The sequence below is a fragment of the Hemicordylus capensis genome, chromosome 1 (assembly GCF_027244095.1).
Source record: "Hemicordylus capensis ecotype Gifberg chromosome 1, rHemCap1.1.pri, whole genome shotgun sequence".
Taxonomy (NCBI): Eukaryota; Metazoa; Chordata; class Lepidosauria; order Squamata; family Cordylidae; genus Hemicordylus; species Hemicordylus capensis.
The window spans coordinates 196,588,420-196,602,915 of record NC_069657.1 but is presented as its reverse complement, the minus strand read 5'-3'; the positions used below and the strand labels follow the sequence as shown (position 1 = coordinate 196,602,915).

Genomic DNA, 14,496 nt, shown 5'->3' with positions numbered 1-14,496 from the left:
AAGAAAGATGGCGGAATTCGACCAATAATGGACCTCAGACACCTGAACAAGTATGTCGAGGCAAAAAAGTATCGTATGACAACGTTACAAGATATCCTACCGCTCCTACAACAAGAGCGCTGGCTAGTGACGTTGGATTTGAAAGATGCTTATTTTCATATAGGAATCCGCCCGGCCTTCAGGAAGTATTTACGATTTACTGTAGGAAATGCGATTTACCAATACCTAGTTCTACCATTCGGACTCTGTACTGCCCCACGTGTCTTTACAAAGTGCATGGCGGTAGTAATGGCCCACCTGAGGAAGAAGGGTCTGAAAATTTATCCGTACCTCGACGATTGGCTCCTGTCCTCGAGAGACGGAGAGTTACGTTCGCAGATTCAGTATGTACTGACTCTCCTCCACAACCTAGGGATACGAGTCAACTGGGAAAAGTCCAACCTCACTCCAGTCCCAGTCATAACCTACATAGGAGCAGTACTGAACACCAGACTGGGAAGGGCATTTCTACCCGAAGAACGCTTCCTGAACATCTCGTCATTGGTACAAGAGTTTCAGGCCCATCCTTCACAACCGGCACAGCAAGTACAACGTCTGTTAGGGCTCATGGCCTCATGCAAGACGACAGTACGATACACCCGTCTAAAGATGAGGAAGTTACAAATGTGAGAGCTGTCCAGTATGGTTGGACCTCTGGCATAGCTCTCACCTTTCTCAGAGCACGCAAGCCCCACAACCACGCCAAGGTAGTGCCTCACTGGGGGATGATGATGATGATGATTTATTCAGTTTCTATACTGCCCTTCCAACAATGGCTCAGGGCAGTTTACACAGAGAAATAATAAATAAATAAAATGGATGCCTATTCCCCAAAGGGCTCACAATTTAAAAGGAAACACAAGATAGACACCAGCAGCTGTCACTGGAGGTACTGTGCTGGGGGTGGATATGGCCATTTACTCTCCCCCTATAGAGAATCACCACATTAAAAGGTGCCTCTTTGCCAAGTTAGCAGGGGTTTACAATTCTATTTATCTGTCTTCTATTTTAATAGCAATTGTATTTGCTATTGGTGGTTAAAAGTGGCCTATAAAATAATTTTTAAAATTTATCTAAGTTTTGTTATTTACATTTGAGTTCATCTTTGCTTTCTTGCTTTCTTGCTCTTAGCTGTAAAATGCTGATTGGCTGAGTATTAGTTGCCCCTACAATTGAATAGTTAGTCACAATAGGCTTCCCTTTCCTTCCAAATATCCTGGAGATTGGAGCTAGCACATGCCTTAGAATAACCAAACTAAATGCTTGCCAAAGTCAGAGTGTTAAACAAGGGCCTTAACTGTAGATTAATAAATCTGTGCATTTTTATTCCATCTTTTGGAGCTGATTCAAACCTAAAGGCAGGTAATAATATCAGAAATTTATCGATAAATAAAAATAGGAATATAGGAAACTGCTATATACTGAGTCAGACCATTGGTCCATCTAGCTCAGTATTGTCTACAGACTGGCAGCAGCTTCTCCAAGGTTGTAGGCAGAAATCTCTCTCAGCCCTATTTTGGAGATACCAAGAAGGGAACTTAGAACCTTCAGAGTGCAAGCATGCAGGATTGAATCCAGGGCTTGGGCCCACAGGACCTAGCTGAGGCCCACAGCCTCCCCACATTTTCATAATTAAACCTTTTCATGATCTCTAAATGTTTCCAACACTCTCCTCCCCCCAGTTTGCTTCACAGGGCAGTAGAATGTCATATATGGAGTTGCCCCAATTTTTTAGGATTTTTTAAAGGAATTTTTTAGGAAAAACAAGCAAGCTTTTCAAGGGTTTTTGAAATGAGTTTCCTGTGATGAAGCAAGTGTATAAACATAGACTTTTTAATAGGAGGGGGAAATGCTTAATGTTCATTTTAGCTATTTGTGAAGCCACTTTCAAGGTTGGGGGTATTTCAGACCATTATAAGCTTACAAAGACTATGAGGCTGTTTCCACAATCCCTGGAAAGCGGGCTAAGGGAGCTTAGCCTGCTTTCCAGGGATCGTGGGAACCACCGGGCTTGCAGGCAAACCCAGTGCTCCCAAGGCAGCCAGCTCGCCTAATTCCCCCTCCCCTTAAATGAGGTTAAGGCAGCGAGTGCCCTGTTAATCTCATTTCATTGCTTGTGTGTCGCAGCAGGCTGATTAGCTCGCCTGGCCGGCAAGCAGGAGAGAGGACAAGCAGGGCAAGGGAGACTGGCTGAGGGGCCTGGGGGGGCAGACCCTGTGGACCTGGGGCCAGTTGCCTCCCCGTCCAATGGAAGCTACACCCCTGCTTTAAACCATGGCTGTAGTTGTGTGTATATCAAGATCACCAGTTCCTTTGTACTGATAATAATTAGTACTGATGATGTACTGGATAATTAGTACTGATGATGACAACTGGAATTATTCTGATTCCAAAGGTTAAAATATGGAGAGATACCTGTTTACTCGTAATCTCAAGGAAATGAAACCAAGTCCCTAAAGAATTCCCTGAAGAAGCACCCATTGCTGTTATTACTATTATTATTACAATATGTTCCAACTAACAATTTGGGGGAAAGATGGTAATGTCCTTTGGAGCTTAGAAGCAGGGGTCTTTATTAAGCATTTTAAACAATTGCCTGATAGAGTGATTGGCGCTTCTTGGTTTTTAATTAACCTCCTACTCTAGAAACAGCTAATGGCCACCAAAAGATAGGAAACGTTTTCATCCTCAGCTCTTGGAATCTGTTGCTTACCTCAGGTGCACCAACTTCCAAATATTAACTGGCACCCAAGGAAGAGTGTTTATTTTATTTAGTAATTTATATTATCTAGTAATTTATTATAAAGACTAATTCTGTAGTTACCATAAATTCAGCAGTCCAGCAAATTGCCTAGATCTTTCATGAGAATAAACTCTTGTTGCCTACTGAGAGAACTGATGCCTTGCTGTAAATCAGAGTCTCTGGACATTACGGTACTCTGGAGATGGTTTTCTTTTCCCAAAGACAGGCTGCATTTAAGCTCCATGATAATATTCTTTCATATTTACTCTTGTATTCCTTTTTATACAATGCCATTAGTGCACATGGCGCTTAACAGAATCTCATATTTTTATTTTTATTTTAACTGCTCCCCTGTCTCCATTGTGAGAAAGGGGATGGCCATAGAAGGTAGGGAGGAAGAGGCAAGGAGGTCTTTCACACAATTAAAAACTGTTCTACCCGGGTTTGGGAGCTATGTGTACTCCCAGTTTTTGGTTGTGTGGAAGCAAGGTAGGAGGAAAAGATACCCAGATTTTCCTCCTACCTTGCTTCCACAAAATCACTTCTACCCAGGTTTTCCTCCTACCTTGCTTCCACACAAATGAAAATTGGGAGCATACGCAGCTCCCAAACCCAAGCAGAACACAATTTTTGATTGTGTGAATGACCTCAAGAGCAGGAAGGATGGAAGGAATGTGAGAAAATGTGGTTATGGTTACAGTGGGGGATTAAAGATGAAATTGGAAGGGGTTTAGAACACATCTGCTTCCAAGGACTAAATTGGTATTCAGATGTTTCATAAGCAGGTTACTAGCATATACACACCTTCCTCAGATAAGGACATACTTCTTAAGTTTTTGTTACATAACAAGATTTTTTTTTAACATAGTGGAGATTGCTCTAACTGGGCCTTGATCTTGGACCTGCCTCCCATTTTTTTAGAATATATTTTTGCATGTCATATGTAACTACCCCAAGAGATAGGAGAGGAAGGATTCGGATGTAGTACGGAACTTCAGTTGAAGCCAAGCTTTGCACGACAATAAACTTACAGAAACCATTGCTTTTTTATTCATACAAAAACCTTACTAAAGCTTTCTACTACTCTTGTCCCTAGCTACGTACATGCTTCATCCCCTTTGGCTTGGTTGTAATAAACATTTGATGAACTGCCTGCTGATCTAGCTTGCTAGTGTCTGCCACTTTCAAATGATAACCATAGATAGGCTTCTTACTAGTTCTTCACAGGTCTCAGGTTATTTTCAGAATTACGACAGGGGAAACTGTTCTCTTTTTCACAGGATCCAAGGCGTTGTAAATAGGCTGGCCAAATTATTGAAACCTGGTGGAATGATGCTATTTCGAGACTATGGAAGATATGATATTTCTCAGCTCCGTTTTAAAGAAGGTACTCTCAAGGAGACAACCGCTTTGTTTACTTGTGTGTCTGCAGTAAGGATACCATAATCTTTCTTTGCTCTCCCCGCTTAGGCCACTGTTTATCAGAGAACTTCTATGTACGAGGTGATGGCACCAGAGTTTATTTCTTCACAACAGGTACTGGGATCGGCACCATAGTTGGATGATGTCTAGAACAGGTGGATGCGGGGTGTGTGTGTGTGTGTGTGTGTGTGTGTGTGTGTGTTGAATGCCACTTTTTCTGCTGATGCTTGACTTCTTCCCAGGACTGCAGAAGCTTCTCCTGCTTAGGAGTGGCAGGGACAAGAGAGGCAAGGAAGGGGCTAGGAATAGGCAGGAGATCCTAGTAGATGTGACAGGGGTTAAATGAGGGATCCAGTGGGTTGTGTCCAGTACCATTTTGTCGGATGGGGCTCACTGAGAAGCATAAACGAATCCTAGTTTGATGATTTGTGGTGTTGGAGGATGTTGCAGAAAAATGATTCCTCTTGCATTAGCTGGAAGTGAAAATAAACTTTGAAAAAAATCTAGATGTCCCACATTCTGTTTTCTTCACTATGTGTAGCGTTTTCTCTGTCAAGAAAGCTTGCGCGGAGATAAGTTGTTTTTCTGCCTGTCTTCTGATTAAAATTTAAGCTGATGAATTTGTGTTTTATTTTAATGTGGATTTACAGTGTGCCCTATCCTCAAGGGCTCTGAATGTGAAACATTTCCAAAAACATTTTATAGAAGAATGTTTTTTAAAGACGAAAATTCAAGATATGCTGAAGACCAATAAGCAGCTAAAATAGAACTTGTTGCTTTTATCCCTGGCTACTCAATGTTTCCTTGAATAAACAGATAAATAGCACTTTATATATTCAATCTAATTGAAATAAACATGCTATTTTTGTAAAAAATCTCTTCCTACCTAACAACAGCCCAAGTGTGATCCTGAAGAACACTAGGCAATCCAAATTTGAAATGGGGGCGTGAATCTCCCTACTAGAATTAGCAGTTTTGATACAAATGTAACCTATATTTGGAGATTTCTCCCAGTAGACTTCAGTGTTACATCTAGTGATGGTTTGGGACAGGAAAAATTAAATTGTACATCCTTGAAGGCCACATCTTTGTTTTTCATTTCCTTGCCAAGTTGCCTCAAGTTGTATTGAGAGCTGGTTGTTGTATAATAATATTAAGCATTTATGTAGTGCTTTTTGAGTGTGCAAAGTGCTTCACTTGTGTCGTTTTGATATCATCCTTGCAATAGTCCTGTAAGGTGAAGTGTGCCTTCAAGTCGATTTCGACTCCTGGCACCCACAGAGCCCTGTGGTTTCCTTTGGTAGAATACAGGAGGGTTAGAATTATTATTCCCGTATTGCAGCTGAGGGTCTGAGGCTGAAAGGGAGCAGCATGCCTAAAGCCACATAGTGAAGTCCCTGGCTGAGGAGAGCTTCAAACTGGGGAAATCTTGATTCATAGTTCATTCACTTAGCCTCTGCACAACACAGAACTCACAGAGACGTGAGTTTTGGGCAGTATAGAAATATGTTAAATAAATTATCTTAGTCAGTAAATAAGTCATAAAGACAAAGTCTTGTCTTGGGAGTGGCATGCGGATATTGATGTTGAGAGGCCTCTGACTGCACACGGACTCTTTTTTTTTTTTTTTTTTTGTCCCATCAAATATCTATCATATTTTATAGTTTGGGATTCTGAATTAGCTGGGGTTTGCCTAATGAGTGGTGGTGGTGATGTATTTTTAACTAGTTACACAAAGGACTTTTCTTTGGAATCTGAGATGTGACCAAACTCGCCTTGGCTTTCCATATTTGATATAATTGTGGAAAGGGGAGGAAAAAAGAGTGTCTGTAAGAGAGCTTTTAACTCCAGTGTGACTGATGAATTTTGTGTACCAGGCATGAGATTCTGAACTTTAATGAAATTCATGTGGTGCCATGGAGAGTTCCTCCACCCCTGCCTTTTTGGGAGGTACTTTCTGCTTCTTGGCTGTTGGAATAGTGAGAACACATTTTTGTTCCTGATGTGATATGAGCCCTATTCAGAAATTGGTTTTAAAAGAGAAGAGAAGATCATGGAAGCACCCACCATCAGTTCTCCCCTTCAGGCAAATACTGTAAGCATGAGCAGCGTGGTACAGGAGGGTGGGGGAGCGAATCACATGCCAGGGTAGGACTCCCAGAGTGCTCTGGGAGGCTTGTACTTCTGTATTTATTTATTTAATTTTATTCTAACACTTATATCCCGCTATTCCTCTGAGGAGCTCAGAGTGGTGTACATCATTAATTTTATCCTCACAACAACCCTGTGAGGTAGGTTAGGCTGAGAGAGACATGAATGGCCCAGAGTCACCCAGTGAGTTTCATGGTTGAATGGGGATTCAAACTTGGGTCTTCCTGGTCCTAGACCAACACTCTAACCACTATGCTATGTTGGCCCTCTTCTAATAACACCTGAATAGGGCTGTGGTGCTGTTTGTAAAACTGAGAAAATATGGTATGGCCAAGCCGACAGAAATAGCTACTTAATCCTCTTGACTTGGAATGTTAGTTGTGTCAGGAATCTAAACGCATTAAGTTGCCTTAGACTGAGATGGACCATTGGTCTGTATGGGTCCGTATTGTCTACAGAGACTGGCAGCAGCTCTCCAGGGTTTTTGACAGAAACATCTTTGCCAGCCCTGCCTGGAGGTGCTAGGGATTGGACTTGGGACTTTCTGCATGCCAAGTATGTGTTCCTCACTGAGCTGTGGTAGCCAGAGTAAATGCTGTTCCTTCAGCTGCACCTCAAGGGGAGGGTTGAGCCTTGGTGGCACCCTGTGCTAGGTAGGTGGGGCAGCACTGCATCTCTCCACCTGGGTATCATTTGGATGCCTGAAAAGGCCATACTGTAACTGCAGGGATTTGCTGGTATGGCCTTGCCGTGGAGTTGGTGTGCCAGAGCTTCGTCCTGGAGGGGAAGGCACAGCAGGGCAGCAGACCACTGGCTGCTTCTCTGCTGATGCAGGGGGTGAGAGTTAGGCCCTAGTGCCAGAGCAAAGGAACAAATTTGTCCCTTGTCTGGGTTTTGGACCTGGACAAGGACTCTGGTGCCTCAAGTCTAAGAATGACTGTCAACATGACTCAGAACTTTTCCGCACCGGTATCTTAAGAGTATCTATTTCTCTGTAATGAGCCTCTCGCCTGCGGCTTCAGTTACAACACTAGAGTACACCACTGAATTTTTTGTTTTTTTATTTATTTATTTGACCTGTATACCACCCAAACTTTCATCTCTGGGCGGTTAACAACAACATTAAAACAATTAAAACAAACATAAAAGGTTAAAACAATTTAACAATTTAAAAACAGTATAAAATTAAAACAGTATAAAATTAAAACTACAAATTTAAAAAGCTGAAAAAGCTTGGTTGAAGAGGTGGGTCTTCAGATGTTTTTTTAAAATAGTCAAGGATGGGGAGGGTCGCATCTCAGCAGGGAGCGCATTCCACAATCTCGGGGCAGCAATCGAGAAGGCCTGTCTCCGTGGGGCCACCAGACGAGCTGGCGGTAACTGGAGGTGGACCTCCTCAAGTGACCTCAATGAGCGGTGGGGCACATAACGAAGAAGACGTTCTCTTAAATACCCAGGGCCTAAGCCGTTTAGGGCTTTTATAACTAGCACTTTGTATTCTGCCCAGAATCCAATTGGCAGCCAGTGTAGCTCCCTCAGCAAGGGAGTAATGTGGTCTCTCCGAGATGACCCGGAGACCAACCTGGCTGCTGCATTCTGAACCAACTGAAGTTTCCAGACTATGTACAAAGGCAGCCCCACATAGAGTGCATTACAGAAGTCCAGTCTGGAGGTTACCAACAGATGTACCACTGTTTTGAGGTCATTGATCTCAAGAAACAGATGCAGCTGACATATCAGCCAAAGCTGATAGAAAGCACCCCGGCCACCGCCTCAACCTGAGGAACCAGGGAGAGGTGTCGATCCAGAAGTACGCCCAGACTGAGGACCTGTTCATTTTGGGGAAGTGTGACCCCATCTAGAACAGGTAGGTCAAAATAGTCTCTGGAGTTCTGACCCCGCACAGTAAGTACCTCCGTCTTACCTGGATTCAGCTTCAGTTTATTCTCCCTTATCCAGCCCATTACTGCCTCCAGGCAGGCATTCAGGGAAGATATGCCATCTCCTGAAGAAGTTGACATAGAGAAATAGATCTGGGTGTCATCAGCTCCAAATCCCCTGATGATCTCTCCCAGCAGTTTCATGTAGATGTTGAAAAGCATTGGAGAGAGTACGGAGCCTTGAGGGACACCATACTCAAGCTCAGATTTTGAAGAGCAACAATCTCCAATCGACACCATCTGGAATCTGTCCGAGAGGTAGGAGCGAAACCACTGCAAAGCAGTGCCTCCCACCCCCTCAGACGTTCCAGAAGGATACTATGGTCGATAATATCGAAAGCCGCCGAGAGGTCCAAAAGGACCAACAGAGTCACACTTCCTCTGTCAATTCCCAATTGGAGATCATCCATCAGGCCGACCAAGGCAGTCTCCACCCCATAGCCTGCCCGGAAGCCAGTTTGAAATGGGTCTAGATAATCAGTTTCCTCCGCCTGGAGCTGAGAGGCCACCACCCTCTCAATTACCTTGCCCAGCCACAGGAGGTTGGAGACAGGCCTGTAGTTGCTCAACTCTGAGAGATCTAATGTAGGCTTCTTTAAAAGAGGTCTAATGATTGCCTCCTTGAGACAAGGAGGCATTCTGCCTTCCCTCAGAGAAGCATTTATGATTTCCACCAGGCCTCCTACAACAGCCTCCCTGCTAGATCGAACAAGCCATGTTGGACAACGGTCAAGAGAACAAGTGGTAGGCCTCACTGCTCCAAGCAGCTTGTCCACATCCTCAGGAGTCACAAACTGAAACCGATCCAGTCAAACAACATAAGAGGAGTTGTTGGACACCTCCAATTCAGACATCAAATTAATTATGGAGTCTCCATCTAAGTCGGTCCAAATCAGAGAGATTTTATCTGTGAAAAATACTTTAAACACATCAAAGCGCATAACTGATGACTCCAAATTCTGGTTCAAGGGATGGGGGGCAGATACAAGTCCCCTCACAGCCCTGAACAACTCCGCCAGACGTGAGTTCGCAGAAGCAATACGGGCAAAAAAGAACCACTTCTTTGCCACACGTATTGCCTGAGCATAGATCTTTAAATGTGCTCTTTGACATAATCTGTTATAGATTCTGACATCATAGAATCTGACATAATCTGTCAGATTCAAGTTGAGTCTTTCTCCACTTGCGCTCCAGCTGCCTACCTTGCCGCTTCAGCCCCCGTAGATCTTCCATATACCAAGGGGCCAGTTTTGAAGTGGGTCGGAGGGGATGCTTAGGAGCAATCATGTCTACTGCCCTGGTGAGCAAGTTCCAATTCTCAACCAGGCCATCAACAGGATCACCGGCAGAGCCAGCATTAAATCCCTCCAAGGCTTCTTGGAATCCTACCGGATCCAATAATCTCTTCGGGCGGACCATTATAATAGGTCCCTTGCCCCTGCGGAGGTGGGAAATGGCTGTAAGTCTGACCTTAACCAGATGGTGGTCCATCTATGACAACAGGGCGATTGTAGGAGTCCCCACCCACGGAACACCACCCTAATCAGAGTAAAAGACCAGATCAAGCGTGTTACCTGCAGTATGCGTCGGTCCAGAGACCACTTGGATAGGCCCATAGTTGTCATGGCCACTATGAACTCCTGAGCTGCCCCGGACAGATTGGTCCCGAAATGAACATTGAAGTCCCCCAGCACCAAAAGTCTGTGAGACTCCAACACGAGTTCCACGACCAAGTCTGTGAGCTCAGTAAGGGGTTCCGTTGGGCAGCGGGGCGATCAGTACACCAACAGAAGTCCCAATCTATCCCTGGTCCCCAAACTCAAGTACACACATTCAATATGGTACGATACCCTGACAGGGACCCTGGTAAGGGAGATGTTATCCTTATAGACCACAGCCACTCCACCTCCTCACCCACATCCCCTCACCCGCTCCTCTACAGAATATTCTGGAGGAAGAAGCTGGGACCAGACTGGGCCCCTAGCCTCTCCCAACCAAGTCTCGGTAATATACACCAGGTCAGCCCCTTCATCCATGATCAAATCATGGATGAGTTCCGATTTTTATTTTTTATTTTTTATTTTTTGGACCGACCTGGCATTGCAGAGGAGCAAGGTAAGGTTATGTGGGATGTTGGCAGTGCTCCCCGTGGTCAATGAGCTGGCAGGACAGCCGGAAGGGGAGACGGCTATTAGGTTTCTGACTACCCTTCCCCTAGAACGGCCTGCTGACCTGCCAACATTACTTCTTCTATTTACCACCACCACCGGGATAGCTGCCCCACATTCAGCGAAGGCGCTCCCTGCCTCCCCATCTCCAGACAAACTTACACATATTGCAACTTCAACTCAATTCTAAAACAACTTAAAACGAATTAAACAGAAGCCCCACAATTGAGTGCTTCCCTCTGTACATATAGTTGGACAAAAATGTCCTGGTCTCGCCCTCGTTTCTCCCCCAAAGAGGCGACCTTGCCGGTGGTGGGCCCACCGCCACTGGCAGTCTTCCTATATAGGCTGGGCAGCCAGCTCAGCAGGTGGGACCAGGGAAAAAACTGCCCAGTCACCCTTCCAGCCCCAGTCCTGCAAAGCCTCTCCACAACCAGTCCTGGGGGGAGGCAGATGGCAACCAAGGGGGCAGACAGAAGAGGCAGCCAGGCAGGCACCCCAGCCTCTCACCCTGGGGTAGATGTTGTCCTCATCTCCTTCTCTCCAGCAGGCTTCTGGGGGTTTTTTGAGAAGGAGAAAGGTCCTGGGGGGACCTTTCTCCCTGGGGGAGAATTTAGAGAAGGAGAAAGGTCAAGTGTGTGAGGAGGGGGCATAGCCTGGTTACAGGGCACATGCTTTTGCCTGCAAAAGGTCTCAGATTCAGTCTCCAGTCAAAACATCCTGAGTGGCTGGACTGAGAAGGACTAGGGCTGTGCAATTTGATTTGCCATTGATATGTGTCAAATTGGGGTTGATTCGCAAATTCGACCCTAGATCGAATTGCCCTCGAAATGGAGGTCCCGATTTGGGGTTGAGGAGAATTGTCCTCATTTCTACCCAAATGGGTTTGGGCAATTTGAACACCATTTTGAGGCCTGTTTTGCTGGAAAAAATGGTCTCAAAATTATTATTATTATTATTATTATTATTATTATTATTATTATTACATTTATATCCCGCTCTTCCTCCAAGGAGCCCAGAGTGGTGTACTACATACTTAAGTTTCTCTTTCACAACAACCCTGTGAAGTAGGCTAGGATGAGAGAGAAGTGACTGGCCCAGAGTCACCCAGCTAGTATCATGACTAAATGGGGATTTGAACTGGGGTCTCCCCGGTCCTAGTCCAGCACTCTAGCCACTACACCGCGCTGGCTAATGGTGGGTTTTTTTTCCTGGGGAGAGCTGGTCTACCAGTTGGGATTGGCAAGCAGACCAGTCCTCCACTTTGGACTTCACGCACCAGGCCACCTCGGAGGACAAGTCTCCTTGGAAAGGCCTGTCCTCTGAGGCGGGCTGATGTGCCAAGTCTGGAGCAGAGGGCTGGTTTACTTGCCAATCCGAATTGGTAGCTCACCTCTCCCCAAGAAAAAACCCCCACCATTTCCAGCAGAATGGGCCTCAAAATGGCATGTGAATCACTGGAATCTATTTGGGGCTGATTCATTGAGGCAGCTGGTCAAGCTGGCTGCTTTCGGCAAATCAGTTCGGTGGGGAGTGTGTGTGTGCACAATTCAATCCGACCTCAAATCAAATTGCAGATCGGCTATTGTGGTTGGAGTCAGTCATATTCTGCCCTTGATGGCTCCCCATCAGTTTCTGCAAAAGATAAGGTGGCCATCCAAGTGACTTTCACTTTTACTTGTTGTTGACATTCTTTGTTTGTTTTTCTGTGAGGTGGATAATGAAAGGCAAATGTGTTATGTTAAACCACACAAAATAAGGTAATCTTGCAGAGCAGAGAATTCTTGAGGGCATAATCCCATCTCAGTGGACATTCATGGCTAATCTCCCATGGTCTTCCTGCATCCACCTCACAGTTCCCATTGGCAATGTTCTTATAAATTGTGCCTGTCACTATGAACTTTAATTCTTGTAAATTTGCTTTTGATTTCATACATACAGATGAAATACATCACATTTTTTCTTCAGCTGGCTTAACTGAAGTGCAGAATTTGCTTGATCGACGTCTGCAAGTAAACAGGAAGAAAAAGGTGAAGATGCATCGTGTTTGGATACAAAGCAAGTTCCAAAAACAACGGCAGCTGACTCAGAGTAGGCAAGGAGATGTTCCAGATAAGCACAGTGCATAGTCTGAACATGACTTTTTACAAACTGTCCTGTGCTCATGGCTAAAAACTCAGGAAGACTTTTGAACATAAATATTTCTTACCATTTAATCATGGTAATTAATGGGAATTTGGCCTTGATCCAGGAAAAAAAATATGACTAGCTCTACACGCCATTAAAGACTGACTTTTTAAATTACCAGTACTACACACTGCACCCTATGATGATCCATTTCTGGAAATTGTGGGCAGCTTGAAAATAAATGTGATGTTGAATGAGGATTGTTGGTTATGAATTACTACTTCTATCACACCATGGACATGGGGCTTTACACAGTAAAGGCAAAGTGTGCCCTTGAGTCGATTTCGATTCCTGGCACCCACAGAGCCCTGTGGTTATCTTTTGTAGAATACAGGAGGGTATTCTACAAATATAGAATACATTGCCTACTCCCGCGCAGTATGAGATGATGCTTTTTAGGGGTGTGCACGGAACCGCAGCGCTTCGGTCCGGCACTTTGTCGGGGGCTCCTTTAAGGGCGGGGGAGGGTTTACTTACCCCTCCCGCCACTTTTCCCCCTCCAGGCCGTATTGTATGTAGTAATTGGGGCGGCAGGATACCTCCCTGCCGCCCCTTCTCCCTCTTCAGTGCAAAAGGCTTCACGGAGCCTTTTGCGCACGCGGACATCTGGCTGGCTGGCTGCGCTGGAGGAAGAGGAGGATCGCTCCTTGCTTTGCCTTTTTTTTCTTTCCCCTTTCCCAATTTTCCCTGCCCTCCTCCCAGCGGCTGGCTCAGCTCTTCGGGTCCTCTTCTTGCGACTGCGCAGGAGTGACGGGAAAGGATTGTTAGCAACAGCAAAGCCGGGGGACGCCGAGCGCACCTGCAGGAGGAGGAGCCTGCACGCCGCTTGGAGCGAAGCGGGAAGAAGGTCCTCTCGGTGTTGACGGCCTGGAGTGGTGGCACGCGAGGTCCGTCGCTCCTGCGCAGTCGCAAGAAGAGGACCCGAAGAGCTGTGCCAGCCGCTGGGAGGAGGGCAGGGAAAACGGGGAAAGGGGAAAGAAAAAAAGGCAAAGCAAGGAGCGATCCTCCTCCGGTGCAGCCAGCCAGCCAGACATCCGCGTGTGCAAAAGGCTCCGTGAAGCCTTTTGCACTGAAGAGGGAGAAGGGGTGGCAGGGTGGTATCCTGCTGCCCCAATTACTACATACAATACGGCGCTGGAGGGGGGAAAGCAGTGGGAGGGGTAAGTAAACCCTTCCCCGCCCTAAAAGGAACCCCAACCATCCGAACCGAACCGGCCACGTCCGGACCGGTCCGGACAGTCCGGAGGCCTTTAGAATGGCCTCCGGACCGGTCCGGACCCATCCCTAATGCTTTTCAGCATCTTCCTATATCGCTGCTGCCTGATACAGTAGCAGCAGGGATTCGAACCGGCTACTATAAAGAACAAGACAGATCCCTGTCTCGGAGAACTTCACAATAATATGATCATCTTTAGCATGTCACGTCCTGCCGTGACCTCAGACAAATCCAATGGCCATGGCTCTGCTCCCCTCAAGGCAATGGTGGCAAAGGTAGGGGCAGATGTTCTGCAGAGTCCTCTCTCCAGTCCCCCAGCTATTCCTGCTGCCACTACTGCTCTAACTTAAGGAAGCAGTTAGAGACTACTGGCAGATTGGTCAGCAGTTTTCTTTTTGTTTGTTTACTGTCAACAAAGAGTAGCAATCTTTTACAGTGGAGAACTGATGCTTGTTCTAGACCGCACAATAAAGATATTCACACATGCAGCCTAACCCAGGCTAGGGCAGCACCAGAGTTAGACTGCTCGTGTGAAGTGCTGGGAGTGAGGTCGCAAAGCCACACCTAGGGTTTGGTTATCCTTGGCCAGTGATCGTCTGGGCAATTGCTGCTGAGTTAAATGACTCCCCC

At 45.8% G+C, this 14,496-nt stretch overlaps 1 protein-coding gene across 6 annotated transcripts in view; it reads left to right on the top strand.

Moving 5' to 3' along the window:
* METTL8 (methyltransferase 8, methylcytidine) overlaps positions 1–12,848 on the top strand; it is a 69,349-nt gene extending 56,501 nt beyond the window's left edge. For 4 of the 6 annotated variants that reach the window (XM_053265711.1, XM_053265717.1, XM_053265743.1 and 1 more), the window contains 3 exons: positions 4,063–4,169; positions 4,253–4,318; positions 12,405–12,848. In XM_053265711.1, coding sequence (XP_053121686.1) covers positions 4,063–4,169; positions 4,253–4,318; positions 12,405–12,592 — 361 coding nt within the window. In that variant the 3' untranslated portion in view covers positions 12,593–12,848. The remainder of the gene's footprint in view (positions 1–4,062; positions 4,170–4,252; positions 4,319–12,404) is intronic. The other 2 variants (XM_053265726.1, XM_053265735.1) reach the window with 2 other exon arrangements.
* Positions 12,849–14,496: the final 1,648 nt, after the last annotated feature.